Here is a 25,579-nt window from a genome sequence, read left to right as displayed (position 1 = left end):
TAAGAAGTTGCTCGTAACTTTTCGTATAAATTGTCTTTAAATAGTTCAAAAACAAAACAATAAATAAAAAACATATTTGCAATAATGAACTGACAAATGCTTATGTTAAGCGTTTGCAAATTCTCTCGTAATATTATTAGGGTAAAAAATATTTCGTCCTTCAAAATATGATTGTTTTTGTACTTTGTCATCTAATTTTTGCTTCTTTTTTTTTTTTGTGTGTTTGAATTTGTCCTAATTCAAATTTTGTATTTTTGAATTTATTGAAACAAGAAAAATATTACAAATAATTTTTTAATTTAATTGGATTTTTTGTGGTACAAAATCTCTACTTGGAACCTCTGATCCCTCACTTCACAAATGCGATCTTCGATTTTAACAACTTTAGAGGTGGAGCTTGATGTTTTGATCTCCTCCGATGCTGACTTGGGTCTCTAATAATATTAATTCGATGGTCTTTTGATTTATTCTCGAATTAAATGCTATAAACTTGGAGAACTTGACTTGAACTTGAACATCTCTTGGTGGATTTGACGCTTTGATCTTTCTCCAAGATGGACTTGTGTCTTGACACGTTAATTCGCGAGTCCTTTGACTTCTTCACTTTGGATAGTGTTTGCAACGAACACCTTGATTTTGTTCCAAATGCCGTGGATCTGTCGAAAAAAAAAAACGACAAGGACACGTGCAATGCTCGTGTTCGTTAGCTTGACTGCTCATACAACTGATGGACACGCACATCACACGTATCCTTACCGTCTATTTTTTATGAAAACTTGAACACGAGACTAAATGTATCGAGTTTTTCTAATTTCGAGATCATTTTTTAAAATTTCATAAAGTATAAGAATAAATGTGTCAAGTTTTGCTCTAAAAAAAATGCGTTAAATTTTCCCAATTTTAGAACTATTTTTAAAAATCTCGTAAAGCGGATGACTAAATATATTGAATTCCCTATTATATATATAAAACAAAAAAAAATATAATTTCATCTTTATTACATTAATTAAAATTAAATATAAATTAAATATAAAAACCACTATATATCAGAGGGCAAAATATTATTTTAGCCAGCAAAGATGTTGCAGAGTGTGAGCTGTAGCTATCATTGGCGCCCACAAAATGACTTATCTGATCAACAAAGAAAAGTTAGAAATAAGCATTCCCATAACTTTTGACTCTCACAAGTCACGCGGAGTCCCTATCACCATCTTATTTAACGTGAATTTATTATAATTTGTATATATTTTATACTTTTATTTAAGGAATTATTATATTTTTTTTCTTTTGAATTTCGATATAATTACACGTAAAATTTTTGGCATTTGAAAATTTACATCTAGCACCCCTGATATTTGTTTTTGTCTAACCAATAAGCTTCTCCGTTAGTCAAAATTAACTGAATTTGCTGATATTAATAAAAAAATACGAAAAAAAATTCTATATTTACCTCCAAATTCACTTATTATTGATTTGTCGTAGTTCAGATAAATTTTTTTATTGACTAAATTACCTTCATATGTCTTCACACTTTAATGCATGTAAAGAGGTATCTTCATCATTATAAGGTTAGTTTAGTTAAAAAAAAAAATTATATATTTGACCTATAATAAGTCAGTAATAGATCAATTGAAGATAAATATTAATTTTTATTCAATTTTTTTGTTAATATTAACAAACTAAGTTAAATAATCTACAATTCTTTTTACTAGTTATGAAATTACATGATGCGATAATACTTTTTTAATTTAATTATACATATAATTAGTGAGAGCTTTTGTCATTAATTTAGTATCTGAACTAGGGTTCTAAGCAAGTCAAATCGAATCCAACACATTATCGCTAGAATTTATTTAAATTTATTTCAAGTTTGAAAAATTATATTTTGTATTAGTAATTGAGTTTGAATGAGGTTTAATGAATTTGGATCTGAATCAAACTCAAATAATTTGATATTTCTAAATATATTTTATTAAATTTTTGGTAATTAAATTAAACTCGATTCAAGCTTAAAAATTTATCAAACGAAAAGTTAAAATTCAAATTAAGTTGTTAAATTAATAAGTCAAGTTCAAATAAATTTTTATCAATCAATTTCAAATTGAATATCAAATAGTTTAATTATTTTTTTAACCCTAATCTAAACCTAAAAAAAGAATAGTAGAACATGAAATATATATAATATGAAATTAGTAGTCATTCTAGAAATTGATGAAGACCTAAAAGCAAACACTCATCTGTCTAAGTGGATAGGACCATCAAGAAAAGGCAAAAGCAAGACAAAATTGAGTTAGGACCAAAGATGATGGTTCAAAATTAGGACCATTTTTCTTAAAAAAGAAAAAAATTGGAATAGTACTCCCCTAATACTTTTCTTTCTTTTTATCCCAAATTCATTGGATTTTTTGAATTATTCTGTGCTCGTAGTTTACGACGGTGGTTGTTGATTTGATGGAATTTTGCATCCAATGAGGTTTGAATATGATGTAGGTCGCGCGAAATCCGGATCGGGTCGCAGGGTCAAATCGCAAAGTTGGGTCGTTGAATCCTTCTTTCGAACTACCTGTTAGTGGATCCTGAGAACAAAGCAAATGTGAGACTATCCGAGTAGCGCTCGGTGATGGCCTTCCGATACTTAAGTTAGAAAAGTGGAATCGAATGAGATCATAAGATGGCGGTAAAATGATGAAATAAAACGTAATTTGAATAATCATAAATGAGACTATTTATAACCTTACAGTACCCACTATGTATGTGACACGTGGCTCCAATGAAATTGCGTCACATCATCTCCTATAAAGCCTGATGCCGCCACTGACTTTCCTGATGCATTGGGCCCCATGCAATTAGTTAGAGAAATATAAAAGAAATGCTTAAAGCATAGGGGTATTTTAGTAATTATATAATTTCCCTCATCAGAATACGAGAAAAGACTTTTCGATAAATATATTGATTCAAATATATAAACGTAATGGAGTCTTACACCATTCTAACGTCTCTATGAGTTGTAATTTTTTAATTGGATGATAATAAATGGCATGAAAATGACTCCTCTCTAACTTCCTCACTTCATTTTGGAGTCTAGTTTTTTGTAATTATTATTGCAACATATGCTCCCACTACTACTTGGGTTTCTATTTTTTGCAGCTTACATCCCCACTAAGATTGAAATGGGCATTCTTGTTGATGGGGATAGGTTATACCTTTTTTCTTAAAAAATAAAAATTAAAAGTGTCAAAATAGGGATATGTAATGACATCTAAGTGGGGACTATATTTTATTTTAAGATAAATTATATTTGTATTTCTTCTGATCTGATTTAAAAACTTATACCTTCTTCCCCAACTATACCCGCCATGTCCATCCTAACTCCCGTTTTATTAAAATATCTTTTTAGTAAATAAATTATTTTATTTTAGATTTATATAAAATACATAAATTATTTTTAATTTTTATTTTAGTATAACTTAGTTATAAATAAAAATAGAAGATAACTAATCTTTTAATTTTAATAATTTTAAATAATATATACAAGTATGATAACTTTTTAATTTAAACTTATAATCTATTAATTAATTTTATTTATATATTAATTAAATAATTTAATATATTAATTATTAAAAGGTGTCATTTTATATAGAAATTCAATAAAAAGTTTAAATTTAAATTAAGAAATGATAATAATTATTAAAAATATATCTAGGGTCATATTACTCATCCTTATAATATTACTCTGACACCCCTTCTACCTTTTGATAATTACATAAACACCCTAAGGGCATTTTGAAAAATTATTTTACATGTTGACCTAGTCAACAGGGGCATTTTCGGATTTTAAAAGTTGTTAGGGGTGGTTTTTGTAACTTTTCAAAAGACATGGATGATTTTATGTAAAAAAATAATAAATGAGGGGTGTGAATGTAATTGTCCCAAAAATATATTATTTAGTGCACATATGGCCTGATTTCTTACAACTCGAATTGATGTAACATCTGAAGTTTTGAATCTTTATTGGAAAAATGAATATGGAAAATCAAAATTTAAAAAAAAAGGTGAAAGCGATGAAGCTTCACTAAATAATACAAAATTGCCCAAATAACAACACTAATCACTCTTACTTAACACGTGGGAGAGACTAATTAATTGAGAGTTGTTTCATTCTCTTCATTCTACTCTTGATTATTACTAAAAATTTAAATAATATAAAGGGTAAATTACAATAAATTCTGATAAAATTTAGCATAATTATTAATATTTCTCGTTATTTTGAAAATTTAAAAATACTCACCTAAATTATTGTAATATACCCTAATACAAATGGTGGTGAGCTCAGCTTTGTATTCAAATTTTCTTTTTAATCCATAAAATTTTGGAGAATAATAATTACCTCTTATTTTTACATCCCTCCATCAACAAGCTCATTCCGTTAGCTTCCATTAAGTTTTTATTTAATTTTTATAGGGAACTAACCAAAATACCCTTTATGATTATAAATTATAATTTTATATACTTTTTTAAATTTTCTAATATATTTTTATGAACGTCCTGTGGACCATTTAGTTTACTCACTCTCAAACTTTTTTACATTTGGTGTAATAATTTTTACCTCTTTATTTAAGAATTATATAATTATTTTTTAAAATAAATTAAAAAATATATTTGTAATTATGTCAAACTCAAAAAAAATTATGGTAACTCACCGTAATAAAGATATAGATGGCTACGTATTATTGTCTTATCCACAGTAGTCCCAAGTTTGAGTCAGAAATCTCAGACGGTTTACAGTGTGGAAAGAGAACCCCTATTGGTATTTGGTACCAAATTCAACAAACAAAAGCAAGAGATGAAGACGAATCAGAGAGTACAGAAAATACTGCTTTTATCTCCTCGGAATTTAAAACCTTAAAACTCCCATCTCTATTATTAGCCCACTGTCCTAATACGACCACATCACCACTCTTCCTACCACTGTTTACATACATATATCCGTCTATATATATAACCCCCCCCCCCCCCCTATTTCATCACATAGTCAATCAGCATCTTGTGACAATCACGGTGTGCGCTAGCACTGGATATGGATACATCATCAGTACTAACATTCTTGCTGCTAATCTTGACTGCTAATGCAGCTACTGCTGCTCCTTCTTATGATTGGAAAAGCTTAAACCGGCGCAGTCTTTTGGCCAATGGCCTTGCAGCAACTCCTCAAATGGGGTAAACTTCAAGCCCTTCATTTGTTCCTTCTCATCCTGTCTTTCTACTCTTTCAGTTTTTTGGAAATTCTCATCTGGGCTTGCCTCGTTTTTGTGTTGTTCATCGTACTTTGGTTTATTGAGGGGCTTCAACATTTCTGCTTTTCTACTTGTTAAAATGCTAAGTTTTGGCAGCTAGATTGTCTTTGATTTGCAATTCTCATCTGGGCTTTTGTCATATTGTTTAACAAGCTTCACTAAATCCAGTTCCATTTGCCATGTCTGTGAGTGTTCTTGCGAATTTGAAACGAAAGTGTGAAAATATCTTTGAGAAGTATAGAGGAAATGAGGATGAGGCTACTAATTGTTTGATCTATTACTTCTTCTGAACCTTATCCTAATACTGTCTGGTTATGTTCTGTATCCTGTTGCAGTAATCGAAAGGATCAATTGAGATTTGCGCAGACAGAAAATTTAGTGATTTGTCTTAGTTTGGCAGTGTTTTGCAAATACAAGCATTATCAAACACTATTTCTTGATCTTTTCCAGGTGGAATAGTTGGAATCATTTCAACTGTATGATTGATGAAAAAATCATTAGAGAAACAGGTAGGCTATTTCTCTGTTGCCATGATGTCTCATTCTTGGATCTTCTTTCCTTTGTTGAGTTTTGTAGTTAATTTAGTATGAGCTTGTTTGTTTGGCAGCTGATGCTCTGGTCTCAACTGGTCTTGCTAAGCTCGGGTATATATACGTCAACATTGGTACATTTCCATCCTGACACTGTCTTTGCCCTCTCCAAAGTTTCAATCTTTCACTGTTTTGTGTATACGTTGTATGACTGTCTGACTAAGAAACTTGACCATTTTTGTTCTTAGATGATTGCTGGGCTGAACTTTCCCGTGACGACAAGGTTCACTCTTTGAGAAACTATTGATGATAATTGTTCTCTATGGTTTCTTGCTTTCTTATTTACTTCATGGAAATTGAATTTCAGGGTAGCCTAGTGCCTAAAAAGTCCACATTTCCTTCTGGTATCAAGGCTTTGGCCGACTACGTTCACAGCAAGGGACTTAAGTTGGGAATATACTCGGATGCTGGGTAAGTCAACCATATATTAAGTACATTTTTGAAGTAATGTATGACATTTGTTGCTGAAGCAAATGCTTAATTTCATTTGCAGGTATTTCACTTGTAGCAAAAAAATGCCTGGTTCACTTGGACACGAGGAGCAAGACGCGAAAACGTTTGCTTCATGGGTAATGATACATTGTGGCTGTTTGTTAATCAGGATATCTTAATAGGATTTCATGTGTAGAAAGCAATACAAGACTAATAATCTCCTCCGACCTACATGGAAGTTGAGTTTCTTGAGTTTTCTTTACCATACGCAATGAAAGGTGAAAACTTGATTAACGGATTTTGTGCAGGGCATAGATTATCTGAAGTATGATAACTGTAACACGGATGGATCAAAGCCAACCATTCGGTAACGAAATCTCTACATATCAGACTGTTTAAACATCGCTACTCATTGTTCAGTCTTTCGATCCCAATTCAGCTTTTACTCTCCTTATGTAGATACCCTGTGATGACAAGAGCTCTGATGAATGCCGGCCGGCCCATCTTTTTCTCACTCTGTGAATGGTGATTTTCTTGTGTCCTCATAAACTTTAATGGTTACTACATTGCTTGTGCTTTGTCTTTGTGTTCATGGTTATGTGTCCTTGAACCAGGGGAGATATGCACCCAGCATTGTGGGGTTTTAATGTGGGAAATAGTTGGAGAACTACGAATGATATTGCTGATAACTGGGATAGGTATAAATATCTCGCTTACGTCATCTGAACCTCCTTGTGATTCTAAGAGCTTGACCTTAAATCATTCTTTTGAATCTTGATTCTCCAACAGCATGATCTCTAGAGCAGACCAGAATGAAGTCTATGCTGAACTTGCAAGGCCCGGTGGCTGGAATGGTTAGTATATCCATGGTTTAACTTTTAAATAGCTTATTGAATGTGCACAGACACACACACACACAGAGACAAAAATTTGTAGAGTTTATTGAGAAGAAACTCAATGTTCTTCTAAAATGGTTGGTTCTTGGCAGATCCTGACATGCTTGAGATTGGAAATGGAGGGATGACCCAAAATGAATATATTATCCATTTTAGTCTGTGGGCAATCTCCAAGGTCTCCCCATAACTTAGAACAATTCCTTGTTTACTGTCAAGGCTGACTTTCTTACCTATTTTCATGTGTATTATACTTTTCTCAGGCTCCTCTTCTCATTGGTTGTGATGTGAGAAATATAAGTAAAGATGTAATGGACATTATATCAAATTGGGAGGTGATCGCCGTCAATCAAGGTAACCAAAACATCAACTTCTGTTCTTAACCTCTTCCTTGTACTGCGTTTACTGTAGTTGTTTATGCTTTTTGTATCTTTCTGTTCAGACAAGCTCGGTGTTCAAGCTAAAAAGGTCAGAATGGAGGGTGATCTGGAGGTAATCCTATTTTACAGTAACTACCAATAATGCAGTATTTAGTTCAATATTTCATGTGAAGGAAATTTCTAAAGGGTAAGTGCATATACTCTTATTAAGATTTGGTAGTACTACAGAAAAACCCCCTTGACTTTGTAGAATTAGACCGACACCTCTCCATAAGGTGTTTAAGAGAGAATTTGCGTCTTAACAGGTCTGGGCCGGGCCACTTTCCGACTACAGAGTAGCAGTAATTCTGCTGAACCGAGGGCCTGGACGAACTGCCCTTACTGCTTACTGGGACGATATTGGTATCCCTCCCAAGAGTACTGTAATTGCAAGAGACCTCTGGGAGGTACAGAAGCAATATTTACAAGCTCAATCATCTTTCTGCTGTAATATTTGGAAAACAAGTTTGAGTTTAAATTGTTTATTTGTTTCTTGTTGTGTTTGGCAGCACAAGAATCTGAAGCAAAGATTTGTAGGAAATATAACAGCAATGGTGGATTCACATGCATGCAAGATGTATATATTGAAACCAGTTGCTTGAGGATTTTTGGGAGTTGGGATGAGAAATACAGTAATAGTTGAAGCAAAGGGGGTGCCTAAGATTGGATTATTGCTGCCCCTCTTGATGCATTGTCAAACAATTGTTGTGATGATGAAACATTTCTGCAATAAAATTGCCAATCATGTGTTAGGCATTAAGGCATATTAATAACATGGGAAGCAGTGGTTCCTCCCTTCTTGCATCACAGAATGTCAGTTCCCTCCTTTCTTCACAAAACTTTCAGGCCAAATTGCATATTTTTTCATGTGTTTTCAAAATTTAGCTAAATATAGTACACTTGTTCTTCACCTTTAGTTGAAGTTAATAGCGTTAAGTTTTTGTTGCAAAAGACCGTTATGCCCTTATCTATTATCTGTTATTTTTATTTTTATAACCGTTGGACTTTTTATATTGCATAACAACTGTAGAATTTAATCAATACATCTCAACGTGTTCGATCTAAATCACTAAGGTTCCAGATTTAATCAATTTTGATATATTATATTTATAATTATAGAATATAAATTATAAATCATAAAAAAAATAAAAAAGTAACAAGAGTAACACAATTAGTTAAAAAATATTATTGTTATTGTTCATTAATATTTACATTTATAAATGTTTAAATTTTAAAAATGAACTTAGTATATTATTTTTTGTATTGTGATATTAATTTAATTTTTTATCTAAATTATAATTTATATAAATATATATACATATTTTTGTGTTTTGATATTTAAGAAATAAAATAATTTATTGTTTAGGAGGGATGAAAAATATTAAAAACCCTATTAAAAACAAGGTTAAAACAATTACATTTGATCATAGTAATTTTAAACACAATATTTGTATTTTTGTCAATTAACAGCAAAAAAATGTCAAAACCCACAAAAAAAATCATGCCCACTTCACAACCAATGAGTGCACCCCACCTTCCATTGGTTTCTAAAGACCCTTTTGCGCTGGGTTTTAGAAATCACATGAGTTTTGTGTTTATTTATAAAATGTAAGGGAGTTTATAGTTATTTTTAGAAAAATAAGGAGTGTAAAATGCATTTCGGCCAAACTTTTATACATGGTTTCATCTTTAATACTATTACTACTATTCGACCTTAAAGCAATCTCTCTCAGAAATTTATAAATTTATAAAAATGGTAGAAAGTAGACAGATCGCAACTGTTTATTGAGTTTTAATCAAATCCTCTAATTCAAATGTGTAAAGGATAAATTAAAATTAAAATTTGACATAATTATAAGTACCTATACACCTGTAATTTAATAATCATCTAACAATTAATCCAAACCGTTAGACTTCATTAAATTTCCATTCATTTTTTTTATGGTGAACTAACCAAAATAGTCTTGTAAAATATAAATTGTAATTTACAAAATTTTCTATATTCTTTTATGGACTAAGTGTGTAACTTTTTTATAATTTTTTAAATTCTTTCATCCACCTCATCCGATTGTTTTATATTTTTTTACTTTTTTTAAACAAAAGAAAAAATATAACAAATACAAAATTGACAATTCTAAAACCCCACCTAAAAATTACATAATTTAATTAAATATCATAGCGTATTTGTCATTTTTCAAATAAAAAAAATATTTATAATTATATTAAACCTCGAAAGAGCTCAAATTTACCGAGTATATAAACTACAAAGAAGTATTTCTATTTTGAACATCCATCTCCTGAATTTCATAATTTTATTTCATTTCAAATAATTTAACAGTTTGTTCTAAAATAATGACATTAATATGCAGAGAGGTACAAACAAGTGTTACACTCCACCTGATGAAGTAAATGACCCGAAAATATATCCACAAATGCAGTCCGTATACACAGGAGGATTGCAAAACATTATGCTCGAGGGTTCAGCAGATATACTGAGTGGTAAACTGGTACAATAAGCCTTGCACCATAGCCAATTTCTGGCATATCCAGATTTTCTTTCATTATACAAAGGCAAACTCACTCGATTTTGTGCTCTCACGTCCTTAACTACAGCACAACTGGATAGTAGACCTTTCCATGATAAGCCAATACATCAATTGTTCCATAAAGCTGCAGAGAATTATAGACAGTATTCAAGTTTGTACAGATCTCACTACACTATGATCCTCCTGTCTTGGAACGCAAACAATCATCAACTTCACTCAAGAATAACAAGTTGATATTTGGGTCAAGAAAACAAGTTCAGTAAGACGGATCAGCATCCACCGACCAGGCTTGTGCCAGTATCTCTTGGGTGGCAGTAGGCAGGCTGTCCGCTGGCTAAGTTTAAGTTAAGACAAAGAATCGGTCAGTAATTTCACTGAGCAAGCATTTACACAGTTGACCAGCACCTTGGAGCATAACAATTGTAAGCACTTCAAATTCCAAATTTGCAGTCCTTAGCAATACCACAGTGACCTTCCAGTGTATAGTGCACATAGTATAGCGGAATATCAGTTACTCATGAAACTTCCTGAAGTGCCAGATTCAGCTCATGTGCAGACTTGGCAATAGACCCACCTCTTCTGCAAGATGAAATAGCAAAATAAAAATTGGCCATTTGGGCCAAGCAGAACCAGTATTTTCATTAGAAACACATACCTCGAGAGGACGGGCAGGCAGCCTTTCACTTTCTCAAGCTCCACGTAGCAAAGGTTGCAACGCTCCAGCCTGGAAGACAACAGAAAGAGATAGCAGATCTTCCAATAATTAGATAGTAACAAGAATAAGAATTAAAGATAATAGTAGGATGTAGTAACTAGTAACAACAATTGTAATTGTAAGTGTATAATTGCTGACAACTATAAGGAAAGAAACAGCCAAACCTTTGCTCTGCCTCAATATCTACACCAACAGATGATGGCGCCGATAATGAAGAGTAGATCACAGAGCCAAACAGTCTGACCAGTTTTAGTAGCACTTCAAGTGCAATATCTTGATGCCTAAAGATAAAAATTATCAGATCAATAGACCATCTGTAGCTGTCACTGCTTTCCAATCAGAAAGATAACTGCATGAAGATAAATTCATGAACTTGTGGATTAAACAAAAGTCCCAGAGGACCAATTACTCGATCCTCAAAAGCATAGGCTTCTTACCTCATCCCTTGTTATGCAGAAGAGTCAAACTTAGTCATACCAAAGGGTTACAAAAAATAGTCCTTTTAAAGGGTATATATACATAAAACCCTGCAAATGATACCATATCTAGCAAACTTATGATGGATGGAAAAAGTTGTAATTGAAGAGCTGTGGCGATGATGAAGCCACACCCACAATTCAAAGCTGCATGTCCCAGTCGCATCAAATATTCTGCTTACCTGATTCTTTTTTCATAACCTACTTTCTCCTCGATATAAAACAGTGAGCAAAGCTCGTTTTCTACCCTTAAAATAGCTAAAATAGGTTCTTTTATTGGTCTGCAGAAACTCCCATCCACTTTGTTATCACGACAATGGATGTCCAAGCACAATATATTCCTCAGGGCTATCAGGACTCATATCAGAAAACATGCACGAAAAAGAATCTAGAAGGGGTTAATGCGCAATATCATTTCAGTAAAATATGTTATTTTCTTTTATTATTTCTAGTATTTTCACCAAACAATAACCCTGCTTCGCTAAGCAACCAACTGATGTACGTATCCTTCAAGAGCGCAAAGTTCAGAATGAAAAGCACAAACTTAAGAGATGCAGATGAAAGAAGTGCTGAAGGATCAGTAGATCTACTCACCTATCCATATCACTTTCAATAAGTCCTGAGAGGAGTGGCAAAAGACAAGAACAAATATCTAAGGTGACCATGTCAATTCTTTCTGCCAAAAGGCTCATTACATCAGCAGCCACCTGCAGTATGACGAAAAAAGAAAAATATTATCTTTAAGTTTCTACTGCTCAGTAAGACAAGAAGCAAGTCTTCTTTACCTACATTCTGGGAATAAAAATATAACACTCACACTATGATCTCCCATTTTGCTGATTGCACTAACGGCCCCCTTTATATCATGTCTTTGCCAGTAATTGAGGACCACCTGCAAATGGAAAGAAGAACGGCAGTAGTGATAATAGTAAAAAGAATATATAGAAAAATTTATTTAATAGTCCTACTGCTAAAAACAACAGTCTCAGTAAGACAAGTTTCTAAATAGCAGTATAGCACTATGGTGAATCTTTGAGACTTGAGAGGTAATTTTTATAAGGTGATCCAAGAAAGTGAAGGCCATTTCAGGAAATAAAGCACAGAAAGAGACTTGAGTTACTAGACTAGAAAGTATTTATTCTGCCAGCTGTAATAACCTGCTACAGTCATCCTAGGAAACTTATTTTTTTAACAAAAAACCGCCAGTGCCATGGTGGGGAATCATTTCTGGGTCCCCATCCTTTATGTATTAATTAGTCAAAGAAAGGGCAAGTGTACAGATTTTACGGGTGTTCTGCATTACATAACTTGATCAAATACTAACTCGCTTATTGCTCCCAACATCTTATTTCCATAAATGACTCAACTATACAACCTCCAGATTAGTTCCCATGCCAACCAAACCAATGAAGAAAATAGCATGCTGATTGGCATAGAAAACCTGCAACCTTGTAAGCAACAATGTGAAATAAGCTATTAGCTCATGAGGCCCACAAATTTATTTTGCTAAATACATTATATAAAGCAGCAGTTCTTTTCTGTCAATCACTGAACTTCAACTAGAAATTCTTTACTAATTTAACTGATTTCTTCGGATTACTTTTTTCCTAGGGTACATATGTCTTAGATTATATAGTTTCCCTTCTCTCTGAGAAACTATGTAGAAAATGACAGTGTGTTTAGATCTCATCATTGTACCATGAAGAGTATCCGCACAACAGTAAAACGCGTTTCCTATATCCTGATTGCCTCTTCCTGCCCACTCTTATTCATGGTTGGTTGGTGCCCAAGGCCCAAGCTGGGCAAATATCCTTGAATATAGGTTTTGACTCAAGAAATATCACATTCAGAGGTGGCAAACTGGCAGCTAATAACAAAGCACAGGTGGAAAATTGGAGAGCACACTGTCTATAGTTGGAACAGCTGCTTCTGACAGCATTTCTGAGGAAATAACAAGAACTTATGCTAGCTCTCAAGTTGATTTTTGTCTGACAGCACAATCATAGTCCAATACTTGTTCGGGGCACCATTCTGCTCTTGTGTAACTTCACCTCTTCCAAGGAAATCTACAGATATACCGTGACCAGAACAGGACACCTAATGTTGTGGCAACCTAATTACTTTACTTCCTAAATCATATCCTAAACAGGATCAAGCTTACTGTTTACAAGGAATTGTTCTGTGACATTGTTGTCATTGGAGATACAATTGAGCAAGGTGCGGTCCTATGAAGTTATTTGACTATATATGACAACCATGCAGCTGCACCGTTTGCTTGTGATTGCATGTCTGTAACGCATGTAAGCATATCCAGCTATGTTGTCCATTCTGTGGGAAAAGCTACCAAGTCAAGCAACTTGTACTCCTTACATGGCTTATGAATATAGTTAGCAAATATATATACAAGACTCTACTCAAAACAGGATGGATTTTCTATCTGAGGGTATTGGTTACTTCTTTGAGTTGGCTCTTGGATGTTTCTTCTTGTTTAACAAGTTGCTGTTGGGCAATGTCTTTGAGTGTTCTGGGTGGTTATGTAGATTATTGTCCTCTCACTATACAGTTAAAGTCAGAAGGCCTTTAGTTGGATAGGTCCTTTTCTTTCTCTCTCTGCCTCAACAAAATGGAAGCAGGTGAATTGTATAAGAGATGTGTGAACAGAGCAACATATAAAGGAGTTAGCAGCTCTCCATTTGAAACCTGTATGGAAATGCAGCAGCATAATCCGGATACGGATTCCAGGAATAATATAACAATGCAATGAAATACCTGTAGTTTGTTTAAACGAGACTTCATTGAGCTGACAAATTGATCATGCAGTTCCATCAAGTCAGCAATAGTATCCTCATCACTAGCAGAGACTGACTCATTTTCATCACTTAACGGATAGCTTCTCTGTCATGGTAGACATGAATAAGGACCATGTAAATCACTTATATGGAGACATCAAAAGAAGTTGTAAGACTAAAAAAACATGCGAGATCATCATAAAAAATAGAACATAGATTAGATTGCAGATCCAGTTTAAATATTTCAGTCATAATTTTATATTCCTGATCAACAATAATGATTATGTTTCACGTATTCCAATTATAATATTATAGTTATTATGTGAATCACGATTCCTACTGTAAGATAAAATATGTAGGAATGATTTTTAATTATAAACTATAAATGCATTAATTAAATATATATGATATTATTAGACGTTAGAGTAACACTATCAGTTATTGGATACAATATTTATAACAGCATCTGATACCAAGACTATACACACACACACACACATCAGAGAAATATGAAATAAGAGTTTCGCTGGAAAATTAGGAAAAGTAAAAAGCTCCATGAATAGCTGAAAGGTTGCATAGGAAAATAAAGAAACAGACAGTAGCATGAAGGAAATTAAATAATTTCAGAACTGTCATTTATTTCATTTCCATCAAATCAAAAATGGTAGCCTTTCCGTCATCTAGACAGAAATGTACAGAAATTTAGATCCATGAGTCATGTGTCCAGATCTACCTGTAGAGTATAGTAGGAGCTAGATTTGAAAAGCCAGTAAACAGGAGTGAACCTAAATGGCCTAGCAAATTCCTGGAGGAACTACTGTAAAAATCATTTTGGTATGGGAATGTCTTACAAGTCATAGATTTCACATACCAAACCTAGTGCTTCAAAGATGATACAGTAATTATACTTTTCAGCAAGTGCCAGCACCACCCAAGGTGCAACATTGCAGATATGAAGTAGTGAATTTTGAACAATTGCCTCATAAAGGTGAAAGAAAACCAGGGTAAACTGAAATCAGCTTGAAGCAATTAATTAATCAATAGCTAGAAGTGTGAAAAAAATGTCCCTTAGCTCAGAACTCTAAGTGAAAGATAAAAAAATGCGGCAATCCAATGTCTCCCTCCAATTATAATCTTACTCACTCCAATTATAATCTTACTTATCTGAAAGGAAGTCACAAACCGAAAGCACTTTGGTCCAACTCTATAAGAGAGGTATGGATGGTCATCCCAATCTCAGTTCTAAAAGGGAAACATACCACCCGATTACACAGAGAGTAAAACGTCCAGAACTTGCGGACTGCTTCGGGACCAAAAAAAGTAGAGGCTTGTAGAGCTAATCAAATCACATTTTCTTCTAGATAATCCCCAAAGTTTATTAATAAAAACTGAAAAGGAGAATGAAACAGAAGTTATGCGTCCAGAGAACAAGTTAGAAGTGTACTTACAGCAGTTAATTTCCCAGAGACATTGCTTGAAGCAAGACCAGGACGGTAAGAATTTCTTCCTTTATGCTCAAAGTTTGAGACCATTGAATGGGTTCGGCCTAATTTTATCAACAAGAATGAGTTCATGTTCATAATGCTACAGAAACTGTATATTTAAAAGTGCAGTAGCAGCTGTACCAAACACCAAGTTGTTCAATAAAGCACTCACTAGATAGTGTAGCTGTACCTCCTTTTTGACCTTCTACATGAGATGTATCCATATTCATGGTATTCCCTCGAAGTTCATCTGTGATCAAAAGAAAATTGGTTAATGAAATACAGTGCAAACTCATTCTATCACAATTGTCATATTTACAGATATAAGCTGACTTATGACCTCAAATTGCTACTGATATTGTAAACTTGATGGTGAAACAGGTATGGAAAAAGCCACCACAGGAACTAAAGAAACCACCCAAATATATTAAACTAAAAAATAACAAGTCAATAAGATAAGTTCAGCAGATCCAAAAAGGAACCCAGATGATAAGGCATGATCACCTATACTCTTCATAAAATGGAAGAGTGCCATAGAGTTCCAGTTTGATCTGTCATTATTCTTGCCTGATTTGATTTCTCACTCATTACCAACCACAGGATGCCTACCACTTCTTATTCGCAATTGCCTTGTAATTTTAAACATTTAGCTCTTCTAATTACTGTATATAATTACTTACTTTATGTAATATAAGTTAATAATATAACATATTTTCATCAAAAGAAGATTGAATAGAAAGTTTACTCAAAACTAAATATCAATTGTCCTAAACAGTCCATAGCCAATAGCGCCAACAAATCTAGGTCTCTTCAGAGTTCAAACTACAACAGAAGAGCAGTGATATGACCGCCAAGCACCTTTACCTGCCAGCATCATTCAGTCTTCAGCAAGCAGGTTTTCTGTGGTATATGTTCGAACCACCAAGAGTTAAAGATGAAATAGAAAGCTAGTTCATGATGAGATCACCCATCATCTCAGTGCCTCACAAGTACCCAGAAACAGCATATATTAGAGAGGAAATAACAGTTCTCAGTGACTGCTTTCAAAAATGGGCCACAGGTTCTCTACGTTGCCTACCTCCTTCCTCCTAGTTATGAAGAGATCCAAACAGAAACTACGATAAAATAAATTAGTTTCTAGTCCATGAGTGAACTAGAACAACTAGAACAGAAAGACGAATGGGAGGGAGGAGAATGGACGAGACAACATGTTGCTGAGAACCACTGATGTATGATGTATTCAAATTTAGATCACAAGTATAAGGGATGGGTACATGAAAAGTACACACGGCATTAGTTTCAAGTCAACATCAAAAAGAAGGTGCACTAGAATCCTAGCCATAGGACCGCGAGTGACACAAAAAGCATGCTTTGCAAGAGGACAAGCATGTGGCAAATACACGTGAATACGACTGCAATGTGACAGAAGTGCATTTAAGAGAAGTATACGTACAACTCTCACGCTGGTATCTGGCTAGGGCGTCAATAGTTGCATTTGTATCAACTTTTCTCGAAATCATAGGTTTATCATCTTTGGATTTTCTCTCAGCTGCGGCAACTCCACTAACTGAGCTCTTAACTGAAGTACCAATAATCCTATCTGGTACACTGAAATCAGTAGCCTTCGGGAGCTCATTATCAGATTGAGCAGAAACAACCGGCCTCTCCAAATCATCTCTGGCATTCACAAATTTACGCAGCTCAGATGTTTTTGACTGGTAAGATAGAGGTACTGTTTTTACTGGAGCATCTTCTTTCCTGGATTCAGAAGCCTGCTCTAGCCTTTGACTATTTCTAGGCACAACAACTGGAATTACATCAGATCTGTTGAATACAGATATACTCGCTGTTGGTTGGACTTTTGCAGCTTGTCGCTTTGGGTTTGTTGCATTGGCAACTGCTGCTGAATTAATTTGAGTTGCTTTTGGAACACCACTGAAATTTGACCTTTGAGGAGTGCACGGAGTACTGGCAGTAGCTTCAATCAGCATATTCAAGAAGAACATTTAATAGAACTTCAAAGTTAAATACAGGTAGAAGTAAATGATCGACAAAAGGAGATGAAACTCAAATAAGACTGTTAACGCGGTGTGAGAGTCATGCAGAAAAGTTATTATTTTGACCACAAATTAAGATAAAAAAAAAAAAAAGTCAAAGATTAGCTTACATGAAACTGATTTAGAATCCTTATTAAGATCTGAATTCTGCTGGACAGAGAGCCTCGTGAATGATCTTGTTTCTTTCACAGAATCAGAATTATGTGAAATGGAAAGCCTACCCAAATTGGCCTTTACATTATCTTCTGTTAATACAGTTGAACCACCAGAATTAGATTTTGAATCCGAGTCACCATTTAATCGAGCAGTACTGCCCATTGCATATGGTTCAATGCGCTGGCAACATCCCAATGTAGCAGAAGATTCATGAGTATGGATATCAAACAGGAAAAGGTTAAAGTTGCATGGATAATAGATACTATGAAAGTGAGTTATACCGAAATGTCTACAACCCAAACTCCAACACAACTTTGATTGTAAGAACATCCAAGAAGCTTTCCTTCATGAACATTCATGTCCGATAATTTAGACCACCCCACATCTACAGTATCATGACTTCTGATTGGTTCCCATGAGAAAACCTATGACAAAAAAATTTAAAAAGAATAATCAGATGGTTTATAGTGGTTACCATATTACCTCATCAACAACTAAAATTTTATAGAGCATACTTTCAAATTCTCATGCAGGCCACAAAGCAGGGTTCTTCCATCAGGATTAAAGGTCATACAACGCACTCCTGTTGACTGCATTTGGAACAATTGAACAATAGTTAATCCAAACTTAGTCAACAATTATGACACCCAGGCTCAAAAACAGAAGGCAACAGCCAGGAAGTACAGTCAGAAAAAGATAATTAAGCAGCAAAGCACAATGGCAAGAGGAATCCATGGCATATAAAAGCAAAACCTCGGGTCCAGTTGAACCAATTAGCTCAAAAGTTTCAAGATCCCAGAATTTAACAGTTCTGTCAGCTGAACCTGCCAAAGAATTGGAAAAACAAGATCAAAAATATAACAGTTACTAGAAGAAACAACCTTAAATAATAGGCCAAACAGCATCTTTCATCACAGTGCATAAAGAATTAAATTTCAATGAAATGCGTATGCTAGTCCCGCAGTGTGGACAAGCCCGAATTCTTACATGTGCCAAAATACCACAAGGCGAAGTGGCAGCCTTGCAATGATAGAAAACATTAAATGCAATTTCTATTTGATCACGTGGATGATGACTAGAAAGCATAAACTGAATCTAAATTCATTAGATGCCACCATCAATGTGAACAGACATTCATCAATAAGAAGCTTATTACACTTAAATATGCTAAGCAGGAAATTAAACGGCCATGCAGCTTGGAGAATGAAAGGCACAATCATCTAGTACACATCTATTTCTTCCTTCAGTTAACACCAGCTAACCATTTGCAAAATAGAACCCTTTTTTTCCATTAAGCTTCATAGCTCCTAAGATGCTGAAACCAAAGTTTCAAATGCTCCAACTCGTGTTGTGAGTGTGTTTAGATTATCCTGCCACTAAGCGATTCAAATAAAAAACCTATGCACTATGGAAATGCCTAGCCTTCTTCTCATCATTCCATTTCATTCTTTGCACTCCATGTTTCTTCTTCACTTTGTCATAGGAAGATACTAGCAACAGAATTCAATTAACCACCAAAATTTTTGAAGCTACCAGTGGTAAGTGAGCAGACATCTGTCTCTAAAATTCATTACATGACAAGGTTCTGAAGAACAAGGAACAACAATTTGAAAGAAACATTAGGGAACCATAGTGAAGAACTTGCTAAAATTTGGATAGATTTATCTATTGCCTTCTGTATATACAATCCTGAATATGTGAAGGAGAAACATCTAATTCTGAAACATTCATGCAGAAAATTCAGAAAATAGAAATGGCTCTCCTGAAAAGCTTAACAGTTCTGAAGTCTTCTCAGTTTTCTTCTGCATATTGCCAGATCCAATAAAATGCTTATAATTATTCTAGTGGAATGAGCAAAATTATTGAGCCATGCTCCTTAATAAGGATAGTTACTGTTTAGAGCTACCAGTTGTTACTGTTTTTTTCTTTCCAAAGCATTTAAATGAAATAGTCTTCCACTTGCCATTTTCAGTATAGAATATTATAATAGCAAGCAAATAAATGCAGACAGCAAACCGATAACCAGATAAAATTTTAAAGATCTAGCAGAAGATAGCATTCTCAACCTGTTGCCAGCAAAAACTCATGAGGATGGAAATCAATGCATTGAATTTGGCCTTCATGACATTTGAAATCATGCAAAAGCTTGCCCGCAGTTAAATCCCATAGCTGCATTTTTAGGAACAGAAGGATAATAAGAGACTGAATTTAAATGTATGCTAGAATCCAATTGCACAGCATAACATCTACACATTAGCAGCTTTAAACTAAAATTGAGATCAAAAAAAAAAATTAACAAGAACAAGAAACGGAAAAGAAAATTGATATGGCCTTCATAAATCAAATCGAAATAGAAAAAGAACCATTTCATGTGCTAATATAAACTACTTAAATTGATACATGTGTTGATAACTTGAGTTTCAAAGAGAGTATGAAAAAGGAGAGCAGTATAACTTAGTCAACTTAAAGAAAATTTTAACAATTAGCAAGCCAAGAGAACAAATGTCTTCAAGTTCTGACAAAGCTAAACTAATCACAAACAGAATGAGAAGTTAAGGACAACAGATCCAAATAAGAAAACAAAAGAAACTAAAGATTAACCTTCACAGTGTTGTCCTCCCCGCCAGATACAACCCATCGCCCATCAGGAGTAAACCTGATTGCATTAACACCTCGAGTATGACCTTTGTAAGTGTGTATACAACCTTTCCTTCGGATATCCCATATTTTCAGATTTGTGTCCAGAGACCCAGATGCAAAGAACTCCCCAAAGGGATGAAAGTCCAAAGATATGCAATTTGATCGGTGACCGGTGAGAGTGCGAATAACTGCCAGAGATGATTAAAACCAAACATAGCAAAGTTCATTTTTACGTGAATGCTAAAAAACATAAATAAAGTCGATTGCAATAAGCTTACTCTTAGCCTCCTCTAAATCCCAAAGCTTAATGGTACCACTAGCTGCTCCAGCGGCTACCAAAACCTCCGAAGAATCAAAGCTAACTGAATCAATTCCACTCGAATGACCCGACAAACTCTAACAGATTGAACCATGAAGGGAAAGCCAAATTAGAAAGGATAAGATAAAAGTTGTCATCAGTTTCCTTTTATAGACTTTTAGGAAAAGTACAATGATAATCATTGACATTGTTATTAAGGCTACAATAAGTTTAATTGGAAAGGGATTGGTTCCCTTAACAACCCCAACCAGTAACCTCCCGCCAAGAAAGAAGTAACTTAGTGTTAAAGCAGGAAACTGGTTGCAGGGGATTGTAGGTTCAACACTGACCAAGAATCAGTTTGGGATATGGGAAACTAGGAAACAACTGTCACAAGTGCATTCAAAGCGGAAAAACAAAAGAAGTTAATAAAATAAACTATGAGGCCACTGGAAAGAAAAGGTAAAGTGAGTATTGAACTGACCAGTATAGCATTGGGCTTCCCAATAGCCCAGAGATTGACCTTATGATCTTCTCCTCCAGTCACAAGTACCCTTGATGATTTCCTCCCAATCTTTAGGCAGTTCACACTTAAAGAATGAGCTACAAATTCCTCTATAAGAAGCATTAAGTTAAGGCTGCCAAATTAACGTCTCATTTTCTTTTTAGCTACATGTAGCATCCTCTACCACTAGAAGTTTTACATAATGCTCACAGCTTTGTTCTCTGCAAACAGAGGCTGCCAAATGGCTTCATATATTGATACTCTGAAGACGGGTATTGCTCTTAGTGCCATTGGCATGCCACTAATGGATTGAAGTAAAAATTTATTTCCACAGTTATCAGTGAGTCATTTATTAGAAATTGGAGTTATATTCAGCATTCATGCTTCCTTTTTCTTTAAAATTAAATGCAAGAGAGATTCGTGCTAAATGTTTTACAAAATGAACAGAAAAAAAGAAAGTGAGCGTTCACGGAACTCGTGGCCCAAGCAATGCACATCATGAGTAAACAAATGAGAAGAGCACAATCTAAAAGAACACGTTGTCTTTCTTCCACTGGATCCGAACAAAATCCACCGTACAGCACTACATTTTGGTTTTCCATATCAAGACCGTATCTGAAATGTAAAAAGGGGGAAAAGAAGCGCAAAGAATGCATCAGACTTCAGTAACAAGGATACGTAGCTTATAAGCACGTTTGGTGGTGGTCGTCATTTCAGAACTCCGAGAGCAAAAATCAAAATGCCCAAAAACCCTAGCACAACCTCCAGCTCAGCGGCAAAAATTGGAGACAGTGCGACAGATCCCAAGCAAAAACATCCAGCCAACATTCACATTCCTCTCAAATGCCTCATAATCTGCATCGGTCACGCCATGTTCGACGAAATGACTGAAACAGTTCCTAATCACTCTTCCATTTCACTAGGGTCAAAAATCTGAATTAATAACGGCAATTTTAGAAGCAGGATAGAACAAAACAAACACTTGGAGGGCTATCTGCAAAAGGGTTATCACAGATACACCAATGCACCTCCCTGCAATAAATTTTCAAAAAATGTATGCGTTGCGCTGGATGAGAGAGAGGGGTGGAGGAGGAAGAAGAGGGGTTCTTTTCCAGATCCCAGCTTCGCAATTACTTAGGATTGCAACTTCACAGCTTCAAAACCAAAGATCCCTTTCAGAGTTTCGCAGTCAAATTTTGAAATTTGGTGCTGTGAGGGAGTGTTGGTGAAATTTTTTGGTTTGGGGATTTGAAGTTTGAACGGTGGATCCAAAACGATTTAGAGGGTATATTTTTGGTCAATTTCGTAAAACTCAAAAAAACTATAAACTGTTAATTTGTTTGTTAATATTTTTATTTCGGTGGAAAATATGTATTTGTTATTTTATATAAACAATAATATATCTAAATTAGTTAATAAGATTGTGAGATTATTTTTTAGAGTATTGCAAACGTACTTTTTAGCTTTTGGATTTAGAACAATTAGTTTTTAAAATATTTGGGATGTTAATTTTTTTTTTCAAAAATTGCTACAAAAATTATTTTTACGTCAAAAGTTAAAAGCACTTTAAGGGTGCTTATAATTATTTTAATTTTTTTTTCATAAATAAATTCAACTTACTTATAGACTACGTTAATTTGATTATAATAGTCTTAATTCAAATTCATCCTTTTTAATTTATTTTAAAAACTAGCGTAAAATCATGCCAAGACACGGAGAAATCTTTTCAATTTAAATTGAGAATGTAATAGTAAATATTCAATAACATATGCATAGAAAATTGGGAAAAAAATGTTATTATGTAATTTTAACTACCTTTATATAGCAAAATTCAACAAAAAGTATATAAAACGTAAGTTTTTTTTTTATTTAGAGATATTGAATAAAATGAGTTATAATTGTTATTAAATTGACTTAAAATACGAAAATTAAATACTTTCATTAAGCACTTGGAGGAAGAAGCATTTAGTGGTGCTGTCCTATGCATTCTGGTACAATCTTGCTCTATATTTTGTTACTATTACTTATGACAATTATGTATACGTTCACCCTTCATGCTTTTGTTTACTCCTCTTGATTTCATGATTTTATAATAATTTAATAAGTTCAAATGTTAAACAATTATATATATAATTTGATCAATGATTATTACTTTTTTCCTTTTGAAGTTTAATTAGAAAATGCTATTACTTTTGAAGTTCGTGGTAAATAATAAATAAGTGGAACAAAGAAAGTCGAAGGTGTATTAAATGAAATAGCATAAGTAAATATAAATCAATATCGCAACTATTTTTAACTCTTTTGGGATTAAAAATGGATTGTCTAATATCACTGGATCAAAAAGGGCACCACATATGCAATTTAGCCATCTGTTCCAATAATATCAAAGTATTTATTATTCTTCCTCCCCCACCCCTTACATTTTCCCTCATATTTTTTTCATCTCATTTGAATCAAACAAAACCTTAGATATGTGGAGATGACATGAGTTCCCTTTTGCACAATCTTCCCATTCCCGGTACTTTTTTTCCAGAAAGGTAGTTTGTATTAATGAAGTAAATATGTATAGGTATGCCCCCAAAATTTAAGTTCATCATCTAGCTATCTTCCAAAGCCTATACAACACAGAAGATTGCAATGAAATATTTAATTGTTTACTCATTATCCTTCCCCTAATTTGTTATGAGTTAAGGAATGTCACAATACGAGCACCTCTAAGTACCTGTGGTTACTTCTTAAAAGACTTTGTGTTGTAAGGGAAGCCAAACTACAAGCGTATATGTGTGTTATTCACTTTGTTAATATGTTCTAGGGAAGCTACACTAACCTACACAGTCACGCAATGGACTCTCGACAGTGTTTTTGTAGCTATCTATGCAAAATAACAAACAAGATGGTTTGAATGACTTTTCACATGGTTCATAGGATTAACAGAGCTTATGCCAAGGGTTCATGATATCCTTTCTTATGTTTGATAAGAGTCTACCTTCTTGGTGTCCTGGGCTAGTCCTATTTGCCTATTTGCTTTTTGTAAATGCTAGCATCGATACTTGACTAGACGGATATGGTTGGTATCAACAGGGACTGCCATAGGTGATAAACTAAGGAAGCTTTTCAGGTTTAATGACTTGCATAATGCTATAAGTATTGCATTGTGGAACAGACACCCACTTGATCTCATCATGTGCACCATATATATGAGGCAAACTATCTATAACATGCTAAATGGCTATTGATTTGGTTGTTGGCTGGGTCCAACACCCTTCAGGAATAACTAAGGCTAGCTCTAACTGCATAAACAACCAAGTAATCATAGGGCTTTTGAGATACCGTCAATTAAAACTCCACCTAGTGGGTTTCCACTAAAATTTCAAATTAAAGTACACAGTGGTGAAAAAAATTTAGCAACTTTGATGAACAGTGCGATTTGGACGATGGTGAGGAAGTAGTGTCAAACTTGCAGACTGATAGATCTATTGGAGTTAACGTTAAAGAAGAAACATTTGTTAGAAATGTCAGGTTTTGGATTGGTGTTACCAATGTTCTTTTTGTGTTAGTGTTAGTTTTATTGTTAAAATGAAGACAACGTAAACTAAACTTGTAAAACTCTAATGTTTAAGTATTGTAGTATATATGTTGTGTCATGCATTATTTTTTAGTATTTTAATTTTTTTGGTATTTTTGTGACTGGATTCCTGAAACTTAAATTTTAGAAATAGAAGCTGCAAATTACAGAAAAACTAAATACAAACACTAAACAAAACCATGACACAGGGGGTAAAAATGCACATAACAATAAAAACATTCCTACATTACAGGACTATAAACCTTATAATATTTAAGCATAGACTTGAGACCACATGACTTAAAAAATTCAAGCATACATTGACTGAAAAATGGAACTGACACAAATCACAGGGGGACAAACTGGACAATATTAAAGCACAAGGGGGAATTTGCAAATTATTTTACAAACACAAACATATTTTAGTTTCAAATACCACAAAAAATAATAAATTATTCCTCACACAGTTAGGACCACAAATTATTAAAAAATTTCATACATACACCCAACACAATTGGGATCACATGACAAAAGCCACAATCCCCCCAAAAGGAACAAAACATATTAAACCCTAATCCCAACCAAATGAAGAAAAAGACAGTATAAGACGGAATCACCTACTGTAATTACTTCCAAATCTGATGCTTGATCAACTTTTCCCTCAGAAACAAATTCGACAATAGAAACCCTAAGTTTGGCTAACAACCAACCTTTTTTAAA

The 25,579-nt window shown here is 34.0% G+C and overlaps 2 protein-coding genes across 3 annotated transcripts; one reads left to right on the top strand and one right to left on the bottom strand.

The window, feature by feature from the left end:
- Positions 1-4,999: 4,999 nt before the first annotated feature.
- LOC105156146 (alpha-galactosidase 1) lies at positions 5,000-8,432 on the top strand. Its single transcript, XM_011072200.3, has 15 exons — positions 5,000-5,217; positions 5,745-5,803; positions 5,902-5,958; positions 6,073-6,107; positions 6,192-6,295; positions 6,378-6,453; positions 6,625-6,683; positions 6,776-6,841; positions 6,931-7,014; positions 7,106-7,170; positions 7,305-7,387; positions 7,473-7,563; positions 7,652-7,701; positions 7,895-8,035; positions 8,138-8,432. The coding sequence occupies exons 1-15, from the start codon at positions 5,078-5,080 to the stop codon at positions 8,228-8,230; spliced, it is 1,203 nt and encodes a 400-aa protein (XP_011070502.2). The 5' UTR covers positions 5,000-5,077; the 3' UTR covers positions 8,231-8,432.
- A 1,652-nt stretch (positions 8,433-10,084) lies between these two features.
- On the bottom strand, positions 10,085-22,572 carry LOC105156145 (katanin p80 WD40 repeat-containing subunit B1 homolog KTN80.4). 2 transcript variants are annotated; one of them, XM_020691867.2, is made up of 18 exons: positions 21,973-22,572; positions 21,274-21,404; positions 20,770-20,887; positions 20,453-20,679; positions 19,918-20,020; positions 18,605-18,675; positions 18,367-18,441; positions 18,133-18,276; positions 17,806-18,031; positions 17,092-17,616; positions 15,811-15,888; positions 15,603-15,700; positions 14,135-14,260; positions 12,183-12,257; positions 11,960-12,072; positions 11,054-11,170; positions 10,830-10,898; positions 10,085-10,753 (listed from the first exon to the last, which is right to left on the bottom strand). In XM_020691867.2, the coding sequence occupies exons 1-18, from the start codon at positions 22,004-22,006 to the stop codon at positions 10,690-10,692; spliced, it is 2,394 nt and encodes a 797-aa protein (XP_020547526.1). In that variant the 5' UTR covers positions 22,007-22,572; the 3' UTR covers positions 10,085-10,689. The 2 variants fall into 2 exon arrangements, with proteins under 2 accessions (XP_020547526.1, XP_011070501.1); XM_011072199.3 differs by having other exon boundaries at positions 15,829-15,888.
- Between the last annotated feature and the right edge of the window lie 3,007 nt (positions 22,573-25,579).

Source organism: Sesamum indicum, linkage group LG2 (assembly GCF_026168435.1).
Source record: "Sesamum indicum cultivar Baizhima isolate 11 linkage group LG2, ASM2616843v1, whole genome shotgun sequence".
Lineage (NCBI taxonomy): Eukaryota > Viridiplantae > Streptophyta > Magnoliopsida > Lamiales > Pedaliaceae > Sesamum > Sesamum indicum.
The sequence above is the reverse complement of the archived record's forward strand: the minus strand, read 5'-3'. Positions and strand labels throughout refer to the sequence as shown.